The sequence below is a fragment of the Procambarus clarkii genome, chromosome 10, assembly GCF_040958095.1.
Source record: "Procambarus clarkii isolate CNS0578487 chromosome 10, FALCON_Pclarkii_2.0, whole genome shotgun sequence".
In the NCBI taxonomy this organism is placed as follows: Eukaryota; Metazoa; Arthropoda; class Malacostraca; order Decapoda; family Cambaridae; genus Procambarus; species Procambarus clarkii.
In genome coordinates, this window is record NC_091159.1 from 21,255,040 (window position 1) to 21,279,608 (window position 24,569).

Sequence of the window (24,569 nt, forward strand, 5' to 3'; positions counted from 1 at the left end):
AGAATCAGAAAGAGACGTACCTGGGTATAGAAGCTATACTATCTTTAATCCCTTTGTTGCAGCAGTTGTGTTTGCCCATATCATTTTTTAGGTCAATACTAGGATAAAAATATAGCATATATAATCCTTTCTTATATTTTTTTTTAATATTTGTGTTCTTGCCTTTTTATTTTACATTTCCAATAATAAAAACAATGCTATTTTCACATTAACATTATAGAACCCATAATGACAACTGAATCCTGAACAAGAATGCTTTGTTTACAACAGATTTAGAGCCATCGCATAAAGTAACATTTGATTATTACTGTCAAACCAGACTTAAATTCAGATTCTGAAGGCCAGATACCTGGACAAACATTCCATGATGTTGAAAATATTGTTTTGATACTTTTTTTACAAAACTTCCCATCACAGTGAACAATAAATTTTTGTGAAGCATGCGTTTCTGCTTATCACAGCGAAAGAGTTAATGCTGGAAGCGTACACAACCATAAAAGTATTGGCAGCTTGCATAAATCTCACAAAAGCAGCCTTAAACAGAAAAAACTTATGGTGAATCATTAAGAACACACTACACAGCATATGTTAGACCAGCCCTAGAATATACACCACTTCATGCAACTCTCACCTTGTCAAATACGAAATTAAAAATAATTGCCTTGATCTTGTATCATGAAATTTAATATAAGATCAGGGCAAGAGATAAAACAGCTCGCTTATAATGACAGGCTGAGAGAGCTCAATCTGACAACACTAAAACAAGATACAGTACTAAAAATAGGCAAGGTGGAAAGTGATAGTAAACAAAGGGTGGGAATTTGTAACAAAATGAGATACATGTACTGTACTGTAAGTGTAAACAAACTCGTATACAAAAAAGGTAGTAAGCAAACTAGGAGTGGAGGTAGTGGAAGCCACCTAAATTTACAGCTTTAGGAGCAACCCTAGAACATCAACAAGAAGAATGAAGACACCAAATATTGTAGCTATGAGACGGAACCCTACTCCTCCACAAGCACTCACAGGTATACATATATGAACATCTCTAAGGAGTCTTTTATGCTCGAATTGGAACACTGTGAATCTTAAGGATCAAACATTACCAAATAAAAGGTTGAGTGAAATAAAAGCGATTCCAGCATAGATAAGAAAACGAATGGTAGAAGTGGATGCAATGAAAGTTCAAGGGTTATGACAAGATGAATGTGCTACAGAGGCAAGGGTAGGGAAACTGTAGCTCCCTTGATTGCCAAAAAGCATTCAACACTATCCTGCACATGAAGCTTTTATGAACTAAAAAACAAAGCTGATGTAACTGGAAAATTGCTAGGATGGCTAAGTGTATCTCGAACAAGAAACAGAGTCACCGTCAGGGAAATCCAAGTGCCAAGATGTCATGAGCCAGGTACAATAATTATCAATACAGTACTGTAGTATCTTGAGGTTATCTTGAGATGATTACAGGGCTTAGTGTCCCCGCAGCTCGGTCCTCGACCAGGCCTCCACCCCCAGGAAGCAGCCTGTGACAGCTGACTAACTTCCAGGTACCTATTTACTGCTAGGTAACAGGGGCATCAGGGTGAAAGAAACTCTGCCCATTGTTACTCGCCGGCACCCTGGATCGAACCCGGGACCACAGGATCACATGTCCAGTGTTCTGTCCGCTCAGCCACCGGCTCCCCCCTGGATAGTAGGGTCCATCCAATGTGTAAACGATGACAGGAGACGAATACAGCAGAAAATTTTAGGAATACCTAGACATGTCATAGATAGGTGGAAATAGAGTGTGGCAACTAGACCTGAACTTTCACATATGTAAAGTTACAAGAATACCGTACAAGGGTAAAAAGACCCAAGGACAAATAAAAGATCAAAAGAAGTCAGCTTCCCTTCCCAATTCATAGACTGATCTGGAAATAATATAACCCCCAAATTTGACAGCAGAGGAACATATTAGCAGTATATATATATATATATGCTGCATACACAAAAATTGTTAAGTCTGAATAGCTTTCAGGAACCTTGACAAGGAGGCCATCACAACAATGTATACAACTTATGACCCACCTTTGAGTATGCAACTCTGGCCAGGAATCCCCACCTGAAAAGAGCATAAAATAAAACTAGAAAGTCTAGAGAAATGCGACTAGGGCTTGTTCCAGAACTAATGGGACTACAGCAAATGCTTGACAAGATTCATCTTCTCTTCAATACAGTATGCTGCAAACACATGGAGGTGGTGAAATATGATGTACAAAACATTGAGAGTTGACCAAACACCCATGTTCAAAATGAGAACCAATTGAACTTGGAAACAAGACACAAATGAGCCACAGAGATATAAGTAGACAATCTCAGAACTAGAGCTGCAAATACTGTAAATGGAATGAGGTTGAAGAAAAGATTTTAAGAGGTAAATTCAACAGTTTAAAAAGATGTGAAGAGAAACATTAAGGAAAGTAATTACATTAATTAACTAGTGGCTAGAAAGGATGGTCTATGAGAAATTGCTCAACTCTGCAAGCAAATCTACTCATATCCGAGTACTGTACAACTAAATGAGAACACACACACACGATATAGAGGGCACACTACTCAACTGGATGAGAATTCTTGCCTGGAAGAAAAATGGAAGTGACACAAGCAAAGTTGTCAGCATGTGGGAACGTTACTGTACTAGTGGTGTCATACAAGGATGAGCACGGGTTCCAATTACACATTCACCGTATGCAAGAATGATTTGTCGAGGACATGAACAATTACATGAACATGGTTGCAAATTAAACAAAGATTTTGATGAAAATAAGTACTATTTAGTGGGACCTTGCTTGAATGGACTGTAGTGGACTGGAACCCTTAGTGGGCCAGAGAGAATCTGCTAACGGACAATTTCTTGGCAAGCCGTAATGAAATGTCTGCTTCACCAAACTGTGCTGGTAGAGAGCAACTTAATTAGTAGTGTCACTTCATTTGTATATTAAAAATTGTGCAATTGAATTTATTAATGGTACTTTTTGTTATGGTTCTAACCCTAATATTGCACCTTGTAATTTTACCCTCTGACTGATAGGACCACTTGCATTTAGCGAGTTTTAGTTATTTTCTTTATTTTATTTTGTTTTTTGTTTAAAAGATGTTTATCAGTGGTAGGTAGAAGAGGGAGTATCTTAACATGGAAGAAAAGCCTAGACTGAGAAACGTCAGTAAGTCTGGGGAATGCAAAATGAAAACTGCTCAAGAAATTAAAGAATAAGGAGTTAGATAAGGCTGCTTATAAATGATTTATGAAGCAGCATAGCATAGAAATTTTGTACAGCATTTGTTTTGGGTTGAATACAGTACTGCTAAACTGTATACCAACACTTTCTTATAATCCTTTACCTTTAAGTATATTTAAAATGTATACAGAACAGTACAAGAAAATTTATTCCATTAAATCAAATTTTGTTTACTACTTTTACTGATCTTGTACTTTTCATTTATTCAATTATTCAAAATGAAGTACTGTATTCATATTTTTAAAATGTTTTTAAAACTTGGCCTATAATATTTAATGTACACAACTTTGTTTATAAAATTTTGCGGCATTGAGACCTACTGTGACAGTGTTTTCTCCAAGAAATTACGACATGGCGACCAAACCACATATCAAAAGAGAAATAAATATTTTCTAATATGTTGTTTGGTCATCATATCTTCAGCCATATTACTGTTACTCATCTTCAGCATATGGGATGACCTCATTACTTAAGAATTGTTCTAGCATTTCTTAGAATATATTATTTGGAAGTTGAAGCTTTGTCATCTGATAAAAGTAGTACGGGTACAGAACACAAAGGTAAGAAATTTTCTTACCACGGATAAGTTATTAGAGAAATGTGATCGTGGCTTTGGAGGAAAACAACTCACGGTGGAGCAAGGATTAATAACGTTTCAGATAAAAAAAAAAGAAAGAACGCAGATCAAAGAGTTTGGGAGTAAAGGAAGAACAGTGGTGGGAAGAAAAATGACACCACCATTGATACTTTAAGTCTGAGGATTTAGACAATACTGTTTATCAGTGGCTCATACAATATTGTAGCCTGCGAATGACTGTTGGTGTTGCATAGTGCAGTCTGAATCTCAAAGAATGACACAAACCATGGGTATTAAGGACTTAAGGTTCAATTCAGGATGATGGTTTAACACGCATCACAGTTCTACAACCAGATTTTGCTACCTTATTACTAAGACCAGCCTGTGCTATTAAAGGTGAGTAAAAAGTTTAATGTTTTATATTTTTTGCCTGCATATCTAATATTTATATGCACATAAAATCACCAGTTATATACTGTAGTATTTGTATTACTAAATGTGTGTAGTATCAACATGTACCATTTGCTATAAGAAAAATTGGTGATATAGTACAGTAAATAAACAAAAAATAAAAAAAATATACCTATGCCCCAGAGACATGTTCTACCATTTGAGGCAAGAGAAAAAGCAAGAATTGTGGCAATATAAAGCAAAAATGGCAAAATATTTGCTGGACTAGAATTCTTTATAAAACAGAACAAGCCTGGTCCCAATTAATGTATATGTGCAAAGTGCCATTGTACTGTAATTAGAATGACGACACAATCCTTTCATTGAATTTGAACAAATCAACCGAATGAGGCAAGAAATACATGATAGAATTTAATGGCAATAATTGCCACGCTGAAAATGATGATGAGCAGGAATAAGGCTCATAGGAACTACAGACTGTGCAACACAATTCTACATTTGTTAGACAAAAATAAAGGGCCTAAAGGTAATCATAAGCGACATGTTATCACCAAAAAAAAAAAAAACGTAAATGCTAGAATGATTTCTATGCAAATTCGTCACATTTTAGAAGAGCATTTAAATACTTTAAGAAATGTTTAAGAAATTATTTACAACTTACGTCTGACCTAAACTGGAGTATGCAGCTGTGGTTGGTGCCCACACCTAAAAAAAACATATTAACAAAATATATAAAGTCCAGAGGCATGCAATTAATTGAAGTCCAGAACTAAGATACACGAGTTATGAAGAGAGATTAAGACTTTGTACATGTCCAACTTGGAATAAAAGAAAAATATATACACAGATAATATAAAAGCCAGGACATGGTAGCCAAATACAGGTTTGAAAAAGGATACAAGAAAACTGTTTTGTATCAGAAATAAAGAGAATAAAAGGAAATAGCCGAGTAGAATATAGAAAAGATGCAGAAAGGATTAAGTACTTTTTCTTTAATAAAAAGAGTAGTGGATGATTGGAATGAACTTCCAGATGTATTGGTTTTAGAAACATGACAAGCTTTAAAGCTATTTATGATAAAAATTAATAATGATGGAATACCATAAGCATTGTACTCTACCTGTAACCACAAATACTGCAGATAAATGTAAAAAAAAAAAAATTATATATATATATTATATATTTTATATATATATATATATATATATATATATATATATATATATATATATATATATATATATATATATATATATATATATATATATATATATATATATATAAAATTTCAATCATTTACTCTCACACCTGAAATTTTCTTATCTGGTAATATTATTTCATGTACTTATTTCCATTTCAACTTCTGAGAGCATAAGCAGGCTGGACAATAATATTGTTAGTGCATTAGTGAGCAAAAATTGTGTATAAAACATTTCAACAATTCCAGGATCAGGCTAAGCTTCCTACAGGGTTTTATTTAATATTATATATATTATATACAGTATATATATATATATATTATATATATATATAATATATATATATATATATATATATATATATATATATATATATATATATATATATATATATATATATATATTAAAAAATAGGAAAACCCAATGTATTTACTATTTAAAAAGCAGAACCTTTACTACAAAAATTCTTATCTAATTTATGTTTATACATTTTACCTCATGGCTTGTCTAATGCTTGTTTCTTGAGCAGCTGGTGGCTTCAAGCATAAAGATATTTGAGAATTACTGTACCTACAAACATTCTTGGTGAAGGATCTGGTTACTTGTTTCATCTTGTGCATTCAAGGTGGCTTAGGGATAGCTAAAGCTTTCTCAGGCTAGACACAAACATGCAGTCACACTCATACTTACCGTGGAGATGAGTGAGGTTTATCTTTATCTTCCAACGAACCACTGAAATAATGGAGAGGCCTTATTGGCAGGAATAAAAGTCTAGTGCCACACAGAATACGATGGACTATGTGTCAAAATATGAAGGTTGCGTGAACTCCTTTAGTGAAAATAGGAGCAGATTAAAAACAAGGTGTCGGGAAGACATTTTAGATGGGATGGAAGCACTAAGCTAAACAAACACTTGGGGTAGAACTGAGGGCATTTGGCAGAATATATTGGGATACATCACAAATGTTGATACACTCTTAAGGAGAGGATGTGTGTCTGTGAAGAATACAACAGAATTTAAATGCATTATTTAAGTCAAGAACTGAATGAGATAAAGATGTTAAAATGATGATAACTGTTACATAAATGTACAGTAGCTGACATGACTAATGTCAGCTACTGCACTTTTATCAATGAAATGATAAGTATATGAAATGATCAATGAAATGATAAGTACTTATCAATGAAATGATAAGTAGATAGTTATTTAATTACTGTATATGCATTGTATATTAATTATTTGGATATTTGAAAATACATAGTTTATAGAACAGTTCATCCAAAACAGATATTTTCAAGATGAAAATGTAATAGGGAAATAAAGATGAGATGGCTACAAAAAACACTATTCCTCTCTCTCTCTCATATGAAGCAACAAATCTGGAACAAGAGTTAAAGCCTTGTCACTGAAGCCCACCCCCGTCTCCATCCTGTCCCTTCTAAATGCATATGGTTCAAAGTACTACAGCACTGCAGTACTGTGCAACTATTACAAGCAATGAAATGTGAATGAAATATATGTTTTCAGAATAATAATAATAGTTGGCTGATACTTTTAGAGTAATATATTTATTGGGAATATTTGACAATATAAAGTACATGGTCGGGTGGAAGCAGTTTGTTACGAAGTAAAAACAAAATAGGATAGTTTGCCCATGACATCTGACGTAGTGCACGAAGTGATGCACTACGTTGCTAGTGTGTGGCAGCGATGATCTTCTACGACGCCGTTACGTGAAGAAGAAAGGGAGAAGAGGGAGGGTGATCACTACTCGACACCTTTAACCAACTGGACCTATAATAACCTTATCTTCTCCCAAGTCCATGAATGTTGAAAATAGGAAAATGATAATGCTGAACTCTTGGAATGCTTTTTAAGGTGAGCCAATTTGAAAGATACCTGTTATGGCAAGAATGCAAGAAAGTTTTAAAAAATTATGGAAATACAAATATCAAAAGTAATTATCAAAAGAAGGCACCAAACCGGGAAGGCTATGTAACAAATATCAAAAGAATATGAGAAGAGAAATATACAAAAAACTAGCACTAGCCAATTAAGAGGAACAGTATCTAAAGCCTTTTGACAGTCTACGAAGATGCAGTATAGTCAACTTTTTTCTTCTCAATATACCCCTGTCTGCCATTTCATAAATATTGGAATTATATATTTTTTTTAGATTTCCAGAAGCTTGCTAGTCTCAAGTGTCTAGTCAAGTTGAAAGATCTTGTTGGTGGGTAACTTAAAAGAATACCAGCAGCCTTCCTCAGTAACAATGGACATGCTTTGTCTGGTCCTACTGCTTTTGTTACATTTACTTCTGCCATTTTTTTTTTTTTTACACTTTCAGTGACTTCCAATCTGTCTAGTTGCTTATTATCAGTATGCCTTCCTCTCTCCCAAGTCTAATCAAATGATCTCACACTTTTTTTCTCTCTCTTTATGTGACTATGCAAGTTTGGATTGGATCTTTGCTTTCTTTTTAATGTTTCCAAACTGTTGCTTTGCTGCTCTCCTAAATCTGGTGTACTCTTTCATGCCTCTTTTTAGTGCCTCCTTGTTTTTATCATTTCATAGTTACCCACGCCTTATCCATGATTTGTGGTTTTCCTTGTACTGTCTACTAAACCATGAGTTTAACATTACCCATTTCTTTTCGTCCACTTCCCTCCTGTGAGAGATGAATGATTCCACTGCTTCTGCACATTTCTGTGCTTTGAATTCCATCATTATAATCATTCCCTTCCTTTCCAATTCATTCTCACACTGAACATCCTGTAGACCGGCCCTAAGTCTACTCTTTAACAATGTGCTCAACTGAAATTTTATTGGTTGCACAATGAAAACTGCTCTATGTAAACAATTTCCTATATAAATGTATGTTATACAAGGGTCCTCTTAATGCATTGCAACTACAATTGTGTTAGCAGTTTAGTATGAGCACCGATGAGATACTGTCCCAAAACACGCACATCCAAAATATATACACATTGGATTTTGGCTTCAATGGGACAATTGGTTCCAGACCTATTTCTATATACCCTATCTTTCACTGTATCCAATCTGCACTCTCTCTCATTATAAGTTGCCACAATACATAACTTTTTACTAGTACAAATAAAGTATGCTTTTTTTGTGCATTCTGCACTGCATTTTTAAATAAATAAAATAGCACTGAAGATGTTGTATCTCTTACAAAGTTATCGGCACCATAAATCCAGCTTTGCAATTATCCAGAAGGATGTGCATCTGACATTTACCAATGGAATACATTGAGCCGAGTTTCATTTGAGAAGAGATGCACTCTACAGCATGTTGAATATAGTTACAGAAGTGAAAGAAACTTTCACCAAATGGACATTTTTAACACACACACACACACACGACCAACAATAATGAAATGCGCACCAATTTATAAAATATTTTTTTTACTACATTCTAAACATATTACCAAGAACAAATTACCCTATAAAAGTATAAATTATAAATAAATAAAAACTATTGTGATAATAAAACTTTGCAATCTAAAATATAGCTTTAGGATATCTACAAATGTACAGTAACTATAAAAATGAATCTTAACTCGCAGCCTGCACGACTTGTAATACAGAACAGGTACTCTGTTTTTCTCTGATCTGCAGCATATAGTGATAAGATTTTAAAGTGTTACTGCTGCTCTCAACAGGCTAAGACGGCTAAGAAGTTAAATTAAGCTACGGTACTGAACACAATAATTTTCTTTGATATAAATATGAAGATAATTATAACTTGCAAAATTTTGTAATTTTTTTCAAACTTTGTCAATATGTAAACCAGTGTCATTTTATTTTTAACGTTATAGTGTCACAACACACACACACACTTTATCTACATCATATTGATCTAGATAAAGTAAGTGCTTGGAACATTAAGTGACAAATGGAATTCAATGTGAATGAATGCCATGTTATAGAATGTGGAATCGGAGAAAATAGACCACACATAACTTACAAATTGTGTGGAAAGGAATTACAGAACTAATAAAAATTGAGACCTAGGGAGGTTTCCTCCCTAGGTCTCTCCCCCCTCCTCCTCCCTTGAGTTATAGGGAGCCGGTCGGCCGAGCAGACAGCACACTGGACTTGTGATCCTGTGGTCCTGGGTTCGATCCCAGGCGCCGGCGAGAAACAATGGGCAGAGTTTCTTTCACCCTATGCCCCTGTTACCTAGCAGTAAAATAGGTACCTGGGTGTTAGTCAGCTGTCACGGGCTGTTTCCTGGGGGTGGAGGCCTGGTCGAGGACCGGGCCGCGGGGACACTAAAAAGCCCCGAAATCATCTGAAGATAGGGGTGGTTTTGGATAGTAAACTGTCATCAGAGGAACAAAGAACATTGTGAGAGCGTACGCACCACTTTCCAACTTAAGACTTGCTGTTAATTATATTGATGGTGAAATACTAAAACTGTTCATGACTTTTATGAGCCCAAAAATTGCCATATACAGTACAACAGTTGTATGGTGCTCAAATCTCAAGAAGCACACAAATAAACTGGAAAAGTTGCAACAGCATCATACAAAATGGCTCCTGAAACTGAAAACAAGAGTTACGAGGAGAGACCAGAGACGTTAAACATACAAATAGAAGAAAAGATAGAAGAAAAAGAGGCGATATGATCACCACTTAGAAAATACTAACAGGAATCAATGAAATTGACAAAGAGGAATTCCTGAAACCAGCAACTTTACGACCAAGAGAACACAGATTCAAGTCACGGAAACAAAGGTGCCAAAAAATATTACCACTAACACTAAATGTCCAACACTGTTTGCAAGTTGGAACATGGTAAGTGAGAAGGTGGTGGAGGCCAAAACTGTGAGTAGTTTCAAAGCGTTATACGACACAGAGTACCTGGAAGAGGGGACACCATAAGTGTAGCTCTCATCCTGTAACTACACTTGGGTAATTACACTCACTCACGGATACACACGAGTGGTAAGGATAAAATCTGCCAAGTATAATTTTCTAAATGCACCCGACTAACACTATTGCAGGCCGAGAGAAAATTCTTAGCGATATCAAAATTTGTATATAAACAAGGATTAAAACGCCTTTGGTTGTAATGCAGAGAACAAGGAACATCCACAACACCTGTTTGTGTGTGCAGCCCGTTCTGGCGAGCATTCCCATTGTCAAGAAACAGTCATACTAAAGTGCCTTATCCTAACCTACAAGAGAACCCACAAACAGAAAACAGGACATTATGTCAATTTAGCGAGCAACTACCATTTTCTAATATGACAGTTTTGGCCTTGGGTAAAATATTCGTCAAAATGCGACTTGCAATAAGGAGGATAAATTAATATCTGTCTGGAGTGCAGACACTTCTTCACTGATGTCACATTAAGACCATATGGAACTGACCAATTAAAAACAAACGAGAAGGACAGAACCAAAAAATATTTTCCTAATAGGGATATTAAACAAGTTTGTATGTGGACTGAGCATGATATACCATCACATGTGTAGAGAAGCATACATGCCAGGACACCATTCTTCCCATTCAGGTCAAGAGGCACCAACATCAAGAGGAATATTTTGTGTCAAAAAGTGACTAACAAAGACAGGGATCTAGATGGTTCTCAACGCAAGCTGAAGAGAACGAACTTAATGGCAAAAGTTTGAGAGTTAAGTATGTAGATTTAGGAAGTGATATGATACATTTAGGAAATATCAAACAAATAAGGAATGAAGGAAAGTTGAAGCAGAAAGCTTACAAAAACATAGAAAAAGAAAACTCTAAACAGAAATACAGTGAACAATGAACTGTACCTAAAAACTTAACAATACTCAGTATTGTTAACACTTTCGTGTTCTGGGATTGAAGACTTTTCTTTCCAAAGTTTACACCTTCGGCAGCTAGCTTTGCCGTGCATAAAGTTGATAATTTTAAAGTTCTGAAGTACTATATAGGCACAGCAAAAACACTGGCTAAACAATAATTCAGTGTGAGAGGTACTGATGAGCTTTTAAAAGTTCAATACACATTTCAAAATTTTGCCATTATTTATGGTCATCAACTCAACCTATATGTTTTGAATATGTATGTATGCATAAAGCATAAATCTATATTGCTCTAATAAGAACAAGAAAATTACTTTAATCAGTTTCATTTCATTAATTCCGATATGAAGAGTAGTTTGCTGCCGAACCAGAGTAGTATTCTATGGGGGTGCCATACTTAGTTTATGTTCCTTTTAGTTTGAAAAATCATTTATAGGTTTAGAACACTGATTTTGGTATGAAAGTGATCATAAACGCATGGTCTTTACTAACAAGAAATGTAGAACTTCTGTTAGGCACACAAGCTACCACTGAATTTACATACTGTACATTAATACACATTTCAACATCATGCAGCTATGATCAAATAATTTTATTAACACTTTTGCTATCTTGTGACACTTAATGCGTCACCAATTTTTCTCAGAGTCTCATCTCGTGACACTATTTGAGTACAACAATAAAATATTTGCATAAAATGCATTTTTTATCTGATTGACCGAGATAGTTTCAAAATGAGCACCTTTAAATTACGCACAATTTGATACCAAAATGAAAGATATAATATGAAACTTGATGTCATAACACTTGAAAGATTATAAATACATTTTTGGCAAAATTTTAAAATATTTGTTAAAATTCTATTTATTGTGCTATTATTATGGGACTAGTTTTAAAATGCACGGCTTTTGATTGCGAACAATTTGATACCAAAATGAAAAATGTAACATGAAAACTTATGTCAGAACACTGGAAAGATATAAATAATTTTGTGATGATGAGCGTCCAAACTTAAAATATTTGTTAAAAATCCAATAACTGCTCTATTATGGGGACTAGTTTTAAAATACGCGCCTTTATATTGCGAACAATTCAATACCAAAATGAAAGACGCAAGACGAAAACTGATGTTATCAAACTGAACGAGTATACACATTAGGCCGCTGTGTGCAAATTGGTGCTCATTCACGGGTAACTTTAGGCTTTGCTGTGGGGAGTAACGCCGGGCTTTCGGACATTACAGGAGTACCTCAGTTTAAGAGTTTAATTCGTTCCTGGAGACGGCTTGTATTCCGAAAACTCGTATTCCAAAGCTAATTTCCCCATAAGAAATAATGGGAAATGAATTAATCCATTCCTGACTACCAAAAAAACCCCACATCAAACTAAATTTTTATACCTAATTCATCTAAATAAACCTACAAAACTATGTTCAAGTTATTACTTACCCTTGCTGAGGACTGCTGTTGGGGTATGGAAGATGTGAGGAGGAGGGAGGAGGAGAGGTGTTACTGTTTGGAAGGGGAGTCTCCTTCCACTGTTACCTAGCAGTAAAATAGGTACCTGGGTGTTAGTCAGCTATCACGGGCTGCTTCCTGGGGGTGGAGGCTTGGTCGAGGACCAGGCCGTGGGGACACTAAAGCCTCGAAATCATCTCAAGATAACCTCCATTATAACATCAGGCAGTGAGGACTTCACTGGTATGCACACACTGGCACATTTTGCCTGCATACCACTAGGATTTGCTTGTTTTACTAAGAATCTGTCTAAAGACACTTGTTTTTCCCTACATTTTAACATTTGTCTGTATTAAGACATCACATTGTCATTTAAAAGGTCAATGCAACGGCCTGCTACATCTTTATCTGGGTGAGTTTTTTCAACAAAACTTTGCAGTTCTTCCCATACTTCACAAATTTTTTTAATCAAGAAGGGACATCCTCTACTCACAGCTATTTTCTTTGGTTGAACTTTACCAATGGCTTTCTTGAGACCCATGGTTAGATATATAATGACAACTTTTATGCTCAAATGGCCAAAAAAACGACAAAAAACTGTAAATCCTTGTGAACAATTCAGGTGGGATAGTCACTGGGCGCGAGACACTGGCAAACTGAGGCGCGATCGCCGTGCCACCATGCGCTAGTCGGCCTGTACACGTATCAACAAACTCGTGTTCCGAGGTAACCCTCGCCTTCCGAGACACATTTTCCGAGGAAATCCTGCTCGTATTCCGAAAAACTCGCATACAGGGACACTTGTGTTCTGAGGTACCACTGTATATGCATATACACCTGCAGGGAAATTAATTGTGAACACAATGATTCCAAAACGAACAACATAGCACAAGAAAAAGGGTGAGAAAACTGAAACGAGTACACACATTTTACTGATTTTGTGCGCTCACAGGTAACTTTTGCTGACTTTAGGCTTTGCTGTGGGAAGTCACGCCAGGCTTTTTGGACATTATACAGTATGCATATACACCTATAGGGAATTCTATTGTGAACACAATGATATCAAAACGAACGATGTAGCACTAGAATTAAGGTAAGAAAACTGAAACGAGTATACACATTTCAGTGTCGCCGAGCGCTCGCCCGCACGCTGGGAGCATGACCTCTAAGTTTGCGGCATGCATGCCGGGAGTGCGAAAATGTTAAACCATGCACAATTTACTGTCTATATGAATGGAAAAAACAATCCTTTAATTAAACAACGTTTATTCCATACTGTAAATGTTAAAGTGAAGATTAATTCGTACGCAGAATCGGCGACCGATTTTGTGTAGGACTAGGCGTGTGGCAAGGCAGTTATCTAATTAGCTACACCCACTCGTGAGATGCAATTGTTGAATCGTCTCAAAATGATGCAGAAATAATGACGAATATCAATTTGATGTTATACTAAATTGTATAATGTGCAAATGCATTATCATATTATGAAGTACAAAAGAAATGGAAATACAAATGTAAAAAAACCGGAGTAGTCTTGACAAATGGGGTTTAAATAAATCTATACTGTACATGAAACATAGTCAAAAGAATACTGTATCGGTGATAGTTTTTAACCCTTAACATGCTCGGGGTCTAATATCCTGCCATTCGCACAGGCGCATGTCATTTTGAAAAAAACAAATTTTTTTTTTTTTTGCTAATCTGTTAAGTTCTGTTCACTGATCACGGGAAAAATAAAAAAAAATTCTATTGTACTTACTTTTTTGCAATAGAGCCGGAAAGCTCGGTGATGACGTCACAATATGCATGTTCGCTCATGCAGTATGCGCCCCAGAGGTGTTGCGAGCGGTCCTCAAACAGCCAGAGTTGCCACAAATATATTTTCGCGCTATTTATTTACAATGTCTAAGCGCATTTTATCTAATTTTTTTCACTAATTGTGTTTCAAATACTGTTTGAACATATTTTGTATCAATAATTGTTGCATATTTGAGTATACACAGGCGCACACAAATGTTTTCAATTACGGCAATATAATATGTCATTACAGTCTATTATATTGTATGTTCTGCTTATATTTGTATATATTTACACACACGAACACGCTATCTGCTTATATGTTTACATATATACACACTCGCACACGCTATACACACTTTGAAGCACACTTAGAAGATTTCTAGACTGTGGTAGTCATTGAAGCAGTCGACAGCACATAATGGGATACCACACGTTTCACACCATGTTTGCACAAGCTTCCGTTTCTTGTCTCTACGTGTCGTTGTTTTACACACCAAGCAATCACGTTGGGCTATTGCACGCTTCCCAGCTGGTGGCAAATACTTAAGTTTGTGTGCTAGGAAGCCTTCAGTGTGAGCGAGGCGTGGAGTACCAGCATGCTACAACAGTGGGTTTATGATGGGCCGCTGAATACCTGGGACATCTTTTGCAAACTTTCCTAATAACTGTATTGCAGCATCAAATACAAAGTCACGGAAAGTGGGCTTACGTCCAGTTCTCACAAGGTACATGTTGAAACAGTTCAGCATGCTCATGTCCACAAGATGGAAGAACACTTTTTTCGTCCACCTACATGTCTTCCGCACACACTCTGCAGTGCCAATCATCATGTCTGATTTATCAATCAACCGCATGTTGATATTATAGTCTAAAACACAGTCTGGCTTATATAGTGGTGCGTTTGTTTTATGGCTCACTTTCCCACTGTTCACCATTGTTCCATCATGAATTGTTGTCAACAAGTTCACCTCTCTTTTGTCTTTCCACCGAACTGACAGAATGTTATCACTTTTCCTTCTCTGACACTCACCAACTGCAATGTCGTTGTCAAACACAGGCATTTCCCTTCGTTGTGGCTTTACTGTACCAACCAATCCGGTTCTATTTTCTAGCAAGAACCGAGCTAGCAAGGGACTTGTATAGTAATTATCTGTGTATAAAATGTGTCCCTTGTTCATCCACGGAGCCATGATGGTCTTCACTACACTCCCCGAGAATCCATGTTCGTCGTTACCGGGAATGTCTACATCACTAGCCGAGTACAGAATCATGTGTAACACGTATCCTGTCTCACAATCACAAAGAACAAAAAATTTCAGGCCAAATCGGTTTCGTTTTGAGGGAATGTACTGTTTGAATGGAACACGTCCCTTGAAAAGTACGAGAGATTCATCAACCACCAGCTTCTGTGCTGGTACGTAAAAATCTCTGAATTTTCCAATAACATCGTTCATGTAGTGCCTCACTCGCCACAGTCTATCATCAGGTGTTCGGTCCTGAACACTTCCAAAATGTAGACACCTGAGGAGTATCTGAAACCTGTCTCGTGACATATATTTCCCGAATAAAGGTGTTGGTAGTGTCTTGTCCTTGCTCCAATAGTCACTTATTGCATGTTTGTGACAGTGCTTCATCAACAAACAGAGTGCCAAAAACACATACATTTCCGCAACTGTGATATTTTTCCAACGCTGCAGTCGTGAAGATTCTGTGATTTCCCTCTCAATCAGGTAAGCAGCATGCAGGTTCGTTTGGTTTACAATGTATTCCATGAGTGGTTCATCATAGAATGCTGTAAAATATTCCATCCTCACCTTGATTAGGGAAAAGGTTTGTAATCCCTACATCTTTATCGTCAAAGTGAGGAATATTAGGAATAAAATCGTCACCATCACTCCACTCAAGTACACCAGGCGTCCTGCGAGATGCAGAGGAAAGACGGCGAGGAAGCGATGCATACCGGCGACCAGGAGCTGAATACCGTCTGCGAGAAGCACGGCGGCTACGTGCACGTGAGGTGGGTGCACGTGAGGTGGGTGCACATGAGGTGGGTGCATGTGAGGTGGGTGCACGTGAGGTGGGTGCACGTGAGGTGGATGCACGTGAGGTGGATGCACGTGAACACGAGGGTCTTGGTCCCTCATGTGGTGCCATGCGGTGGCGCTTGGCCGGGCGAGATGCTGCTGATGCGACAATTTCTCGCCCAGTTACACCACTGGTACCAGCCACAGGCTCAATAAAACTTTGATCTGAGTCACTAAACCCAGAAAAGGAGTCACCTCCCTCTGACTCGTCACCCTCAAACAGAAAATATCCACAGGAACTGTGAGGTCGTGGTAGAATTGGGGTAGAAACTGGCCGAGGAGGCATGGGTGAGCGTAGAGGCCTCGCCATGGCATGGAGGTCATTCTCACTCTCACTGCTGCTGCTACTATCACCCGACAACTGTGTATAATCCTCATTGTTGTCTGAATCATCAAACACACTTTCCTCACCTTCAGAGAATAATTCGTGGGCTATTTGCTCTGGGGTGAGGGACTGAGTGGTGCGTGCTCGTGAGGCGTTTGACCGTGCGCTCGCCATGGTGACTCTCGCTAAACTGAGGCCTCCCATGCCTTCGGTTCGTAAGCGGGAATTTTTTTCAAAATGGCCGCTGTTTACTAGAGCCCCTGGGCAGCGTATGGGACCCCCAGCTACACCGCGGGCCATTCAAATCGTGCGCGGTACCCATAATCGTCATATGATGTGAAGCGCAGTTGACTGGTAAAACGATTTACACTTCATATGACGTGATGCGCACTTTAAGGGTTAAACAACTATGTGACCCTTAAGTTCTTGAAGCAGATCAGTTCTTACAAATTCATAATCCTTACAATTGTATATACTGAAGAGCATATAAAAGCCAGAATCAGAAGGAATCAGTTGGGCTAATATAATCTTTATTCGTGATAAAACTCTGCAACAGCCATCAGTTAAGGTCTCAAGATCATTGTAAGTACAGTACACAGTTAAAAACAAAGTACTGTACAATATGGAGAATGCTGAATAAAAGTTAGTTTTTTTATGAGTTGTTGAACAGAGGAACTACAATTCATCCTATTGAAGCAATGACTTGTAAATCCCTATAATTTTGTCACTTATGTTGAGGATTTTCATGGGCACTTTTATGATATTTAATACACTAAGGTCACTTCATATACAAAATACTGTAGTAGAGTAATACAGCACAAAATTTTGCATAGAAAAATAAAATTGATACAATAGACGACTGAAAAGAAATAAGTATACTTAGGAGATTTACAAAACTAAAATGTTAGCCAAGGTATGATTATGTAATGATTTATGTTTGAAGATGAGAGAAAGTTTCAAGAGGCAAGTATGTTTCAAGAAGTAATGACGTAGGGTTATTTATGCTAAACCAAACTGCACAAGGTCTTAGTGAAAAACTAAATCTTGAATAAAATGGTTAAGGTATTTAAAACAAACTAAATACATAAAATAAAATAAGTACATAAAATAAACACTGAACTACCAACCACTTTCTTAGACTCAAAGGCATAGTTAATAACTTTTGTTCACTAAAAGTCAAGGAATCAGAGAATATTACAATTAATGTTAATTTATATTTAATAAAAGTATTTTGTTTAATTAATCATGTCATCACTCATCACTCATGTCAAAGGATATAAAATGAATAGCCAATGGCTGAGGAAAGGATGCATATCAATCAGAATATAGTACACAGCAACAAAGTTAAGGAATGCTTTAAACTGTAGTATGGTAAGTTTCCTGGAGTGGGACTACAAACAGAGAACATTTTTGTACACTAGAAACCCACACACCAACCCCACCCAGAAAAAAAAAAACTTACTTGACTGATAGTGAAAAATCACCAGGTGAACTCTCACTGACCCGAATGAGAAACGCTCCTTCATGTTTATTGAGTAAAAGTTTCTCTGCGTCTGCTCGTGTTATCCTTCCATAATACCACCTGGAGATTGAAAGACAATAATTTAAGCATAAAAACCACAAGAATATGACAATACAAATAACTTTAAAATTGAAGAAATTGGAATACTGTACTGTATGTATTTATACAGTACTGTAATACATAAAAAAGAACAGATAATGAAGAAACTGTTAGGTCAGTACCAAATATGTTGGGAGAAAAAGAAAAAACACATGTGAAGGCCAAGGACAGGACCGAGGCTCTCCTCTGCAAACACAATGTAACTGTCCCTATTGATACCTTGTTACAACATGTTAGAAAGCCGTTACATCTTGTTAAAAAGATTTACACCCAGATGAGAGAAGAGGAATGCATGCCTAACACACGGGTAGGAAATTCGCTTGTGCACAATCACAGAGGCCAGAGAGGATAGCAGGAACCACCACCTATCTGGAGGAGGCACACAGGAGCCCCCCTCTTACCTTATCGACGAACCGCTCAGTGAAGGGGTCTAATAGGAAGAGACCTGGCACGATTCATGTCATTGAGCGACCCCTATGATTGGCCAGGGAACGTCACTGGCACTTAGTATGTCAATTGGAGAGGTTATGCCCTGCTTGGCTCTGCCCCACCTCTGGTCATGTATTAAAGTGAGGGACGTCAGAAGGTCCGATTGAAGTGTTTACCAAGAAGCAACAGTATACCATGGAAGGGGAAGCAATCAACCTCTCTCCAGCACCCAGCTTGTTATTACTAGTCAGGAGGAAATGAGAAACAACTGATTGAGCTGTGGTATTGAAGTGGCCCAGAAAAAAGGCCACTTCATCCAACAGAATGATGATCAGATATGCACCTAACTAGAAGAACATTCTACAGGAGGGCAAGTGCACAGTCACTTTGGGGAATACAGCAGTAACCTCCAAGCACCAGTAATACAAGGTCTCAGTATATCAGTCTCTCCCCAATTCATATACACAGTGATACCATAATATTTATATAATAATAATAAAAATAATTTTTATTTAGGTAAGGTACATACATAAAGAGATTTTACAAAGTTTGTTGGCTTTATAGATAGAGCTAGTACATACAATGCCTAAAGCCACTATTACGCAAAGCGTTTCGGGCAGAAACGTCAACACATGATTTAGTACATAGATAATAGAGTTCTAGTTTCCTTAAGTGTGTGCAAGTTCTTTCCTTTAGTGAGTCAGCCCAAGGACTGAGCATGTCTAAGAGGGCTGTGCTCTTTTTGCTACTGCACATACCAGGATCAAGTAGATCCCTGATCATCAGAGGTAGTATCAAAGTACCAAGTGAAAAATACATGTATAGTGCCATAGTTCTGACTTGGGAAGTAAGTGAAAACCTACTTTCGAGGGATTGGGGTACACAAGTGACCACACTTCAGCTCAGCTAGCATGTGACTGACACGTTTCCCAGATGTTACTCATCTATAGGGGTTGCCAACTAGTAATTCTGCAGTAAAGTTGTCAGATAGTGTTATTGGTGAAACTATGATTTATATAAGTGAAACATTATGCCATGGAAAAATTTATATAATTACATGTGCTTATATTAAAGATTTATCATCAATATTAAAAGTACCAACATAGGTTAACAAACAAATGTTCAGGGGTGTTTTAAAGTACTCAGACAGTTGAGAAGCTAAGTGTGGCTAGCATATTTATATTTACTAGCAAACATATTTTTGTGTGCTATTAATCAATGTAACATTACTCGACATATACTTGCCGAGTATTTTTACGATTTATGTTCAGCAAGCAGCAAGATGGATGACAAGACTCGGTGAATGAACAGATGGGGGCACAATGATTAATATGATTAATTTGTGCATTAATTACTTAAGAGTATCGGGCAATTGCCTCATTTATCATTATTACTTCATGTGTGTGTATATTACTGGTGATACTTAGATAATTACATGCTAACCACTGATGAAATTAAATGATTTGTGATTAATGAGAACTGAGGAACATTTACTGGAAATCAGTGTTAAAAAGTGTTAAAAGAGTTCATTCCAAGTGAATGATCATAAGAACATAAGAAAAAAGGTAACTGCCTAAGGCCTTTTGGGCCATACGAGGCAGCTCCTATTTATAACCACCCAATCCCACTCATAAATCAGAGAACAATTATTTGAATGTCCAGTTACAAGAGTTGTAACGTTTGAGTTTGAATTTAAATAAATTCTCAGAAAAAAAGGACCAATGTTATTAAGAGGCTACATATATATACTGTACTGGTGTTTACTTTATTAAATTGTTATATTTTTAAAATGAATAATTTTTAGGCCTCTGTTGACCAATTATGCTTATGGAAGATCTTTAATAATAAAATATTAAATTAAAACTAAGTGGGACTATCAAGCAAGGATTATAGGAATTCAGGCTAGTACAGTACATTGACCACTGTATTGCGCAGTGCCCCCTAAGGCGCTATGGAGTACTGCTATTTGTTTTTAATTAGGCTATATTTTAATGTTTTTAATATTTTCATCACTCTGCATTATGAAATGAAAATGGTTGAGTTTGGAAACGTTTTGACATTAGCTTTACCTGAACATTTATAAAAACAAAAATATGTCCTTCACAATTGCACTATGAAGTTTTTGCCAAAACCAGGTACACAGTGTAGTGGTTAAAGGAGTGGCGAGTCGAAGATGACCAATGAGCTAGCGCACGACAAATGATCGGTCAAGTAACAAAGCAGTAAAGATACCTTTCCTGTGATGGTGTTCTCTCTCACACCTCGGTGACTTACTTGCTAAAGAGACTGCAAGACTAAATGGGCAACTCCCATGGCTGGTGCCATTTACTAGTACAGTACTCAGAGGAGTAAAGAATTAGGAACAATCACACAAGGAGCTGGGATGTACCGTGTCTCTCAAGCTGCAAGGCTCTAGTCTATAATATAATGTAAGGCTTACATTATATTATTAGGCGAGTAACATACTCACCCAGGACTCTGTAGCAGGTTAATGTATTTTTTCCAAATACTATACTTTAAACTAGTGCGATGAGAGTCCAAAGCAAGGAAGTTTAAATGCCTTGCAGTATATTATTGATTAAAGGCTTGCAACTGGAGGGACACAATACCTCCCGGCTTCTTGTGTACATGTTCTTCGTGCTCACAAGAACACAAGTTAATGGCTGCTGGGCAAGGGTTAAGGCAGGGGCTCTGTATACGTGCACTGCCAAGCTAGCCTGTGTACCTAGAATGGATGGTTCTCATGTCCAGGGGCCCTCCCACTATCAACCCTTTTTGTCTTCCCAGTACAGATGGACCACAAGCAAACAGAAGACACACACTATTCTCCAAAAAATCCTGCCATAGGCCTCTCCATGCCAGAGGGTGCCCATTCCCCCAAATGTCATTTTAGGAGCACAGCACAAAAGTGTGAAGGCAAGCCTGGGAAAAACAAGGTAACCAGGAGTGCTTTTATGGAAAATTGACAACCCACACCTAAAGAGACAGAGGAAACATCTCGGCAGGCTGACAAAGCCCCTCTTAATCTAGCCCCCCCCCCCCAGAAAACTGAGTAACTACTGGCAAGTTGGAGCACACCCTCAGGGATAGAGCACACAACTACTTGGTGGTAATTTGACAACTGCTAGTTCCCTCTGTAGTTAAGCCCTTCAGTGATAATTGCCAAATTATTACTTGAAAGAGGGATTGAAACATGTATTCTGCTCTTTTGAGTCATAGTAAGCAGTCTCTTGGTGGACTGCGAGTACTGTAATCTTCACTGTCTTCTCTCCCTAATTATGTGGCAAGACCATTCACAATGTAGGTGGTCAAGGGGGCACAAAGGCTGATGAGGGACTTGATATCTTAAGTAGCCTGGGTGGACCCTTGCTGATGAATCAAAAACAACAGAGTGGCCTGGCTCACAAAGTGTATATAATTGATCACCACCTTTCACAAGAAATGGATTGAAAAACTAATTCAAGATACTGTACAGTATAGTACAGTACAACACTGCATTAAATCATAAATACAGTATATACAGTACAACAAAACATATAAAAACTTACTCATGACTTTTCATTTCAATATAGTTGCTGGGGATGAGTCCTTCTCTACCATCTAATTCTGCCCTATACCAATTCATGTCATCTTCCATGTTTAGTACCTAGAAAGTAATGTTCATTATTATACTTAAACAGTATTACTTTCACAAATGGCAATTTTTTTTAACTCTGTATGTACATAATTTGAAGTACAGTACTTAATTAAACTACAATCAAACTGCTATCAGTCATTGCTACAATATTCTTTACCAAAAGAAATGGAGGTGACAAACACAGTATATTACTCAATGTATTATTTTTTCATATTCTATGACTTTCTGCAAATTTTTCTATCACATCTTGCTTGTTGATATCGCGTGATTACTAGAAGAGGGAGGTAGAAGATGGCGAGGTATAGACAATGGTGCCCCACCACCACACTTCCTCTTATCAAACATCCTTAAAGGTCTAGTCCTTAATAAATAGCTGATGCAGTGGCATCACCAGCACTGTTCATAATGTCGGGGCTTTAAAATTGGTTTGTGTAGAGAAACAAGGGGCTTCAATGAGAACTTTGAAGACTATTCTTATGATCAGATGTTTGTAAATCTGGGTAATGCATAATGTCCACAAGCTACTGTTTAAAACTGTACTGTAATAACATTGTGCTGCAGAGCTAATTACAGTACCTAGGAAATAAAGTATTTACAACACAAAAGTTTTATTCCATTATCAAGTCAAAACTATATTTACTGGATTTGCCAAAAATATTTCATTGTCTCACTTTCAAAATTAAAAATGTGGACTAAACTATCTCAAGAAATATTAATAAATTCAACACATTGTATTTAAATTTCTGGATTACTTTTCATTGCTTACTAAATGTGTTTAGTTAAAAATTTTGGTCTACATAATTTTTGAGTACTATATGTCGAGTACTATGAGGACAAAACATTAAATTATTGGAAAAAAGTGATCATGGATAGGAAGTGTGGAAACCTAGAGAGGTGTGTTGCTGGAATTAGCCCCATTTCTGGAGTAAAGAGAAAACAGAAAGTCAAGATTTTAGAGATCATTGCCAAGAGAGAGTTCTGGTGGCAATGAGAAAACAATTCTCGGTGGCTCAAATTTTACCACCGTGCAGTTCAAAAGAATAGTTTTAAAACTTACATTTAAAAAAGTACATTTAGTATCATTATTTTTATATCTTTAGGAGTACCTTTTATGATCAGCACTGCAAAAATAAAATAAAAATGGACTAAAATCTGTAAAAAATTATCGAGTCCAGATATTTGAAGTTACACTGTACAGTATTTAGACATTAGCAAGGATACCAATACTATTTCCACATGGAAAATTTATATAAAAAAAACATTAAGAGGTGATGGTATTGGTACTCTTTGATGTTACAGAATTCAAATATTGACATGTAAAATGCATGTTCTGGTGGCAGGTTTGATTTTCTGGGGCTCCCAACACTTTAATGGCACAGGGTTTGCCCGGGCACTGCTGTGTACCCTTTCTTGGAGCAATATAAAATCAAGGAAATTACTAAAGGGTTTGAGACCAATAAGGCACTATGATTCACATTTTCAAGCATCAGTAATAAAGGATCAGATATTCTTAAACTTTATCTCACTCTAGTGAGGCCATACTGTACTTTTTATTTATTTATATATACACAGGAGTTCTTACATTCTTGTACAGCCACTAGCAATCATCGCATTTCGGACAAGTCCATAATCCTAATATTTCCCAGAATACAACCCCACCATATTGTTTGAATACTAGTACTTGGATTAGGCAGTAGTATGGCACTGTACCATAGTGTGTATGTTAAGTAGTATCTCAAGAGTATACAGTGAAAGTTAACTTACAAAAAAAACAAGCATCCTTATGACAAGAAGAACATTTTTTAAGAAGGCAGAGAGCATGAGGGGACATGACTGAAGAATATAAATGGATGTATAGATTTAATACTATCTAAAAATATTAACTCAATGGAGAACATTGGTTAATATATATATTTCCCTTCAGTTGC

At 36.9% G+C, this 24,569-nt stretch overlaps 1 protein-coding gene across 13 annotated transcripts in view; it reads right to left on the reverse strand.

Annotated features, from left to right (window-relative positions):
* Window positions 1–24,569, reverse strand: part of drk (growth factor receptor-bound protein 2 drk) — a 74,295-nt gene that overhangs the window by 22,898 nt on the left and 26,828 nt on the right. For 11 of the 13 annotated variants that reach the window (XM_069321702.1, XM_045727482.2, XM_045727512.2 and 8 more), the window contains 3 exons: window positions 22,553–22,650; window positions 18,417–18,536; window positions 6,159–6,200 (listed from right to left, as the gene is read on the reverse strand). In XM_069321702.1, the coding sequence (XP_069177803.1) occupies window positions 6,159–6,200; window positions 18,417–18,536; window positions 22,553–22,650 (260 nt within the window). The remainder of the gene's footprint in view (window positions 1–6,158; window positions 6,201–18,416; window positions 18,537–22,552; window positions 22,651–24,569) is intronic. The other 2 variants (XM_069321705.1, XM_045727528.2) reach the window with 1 other exon arrangement.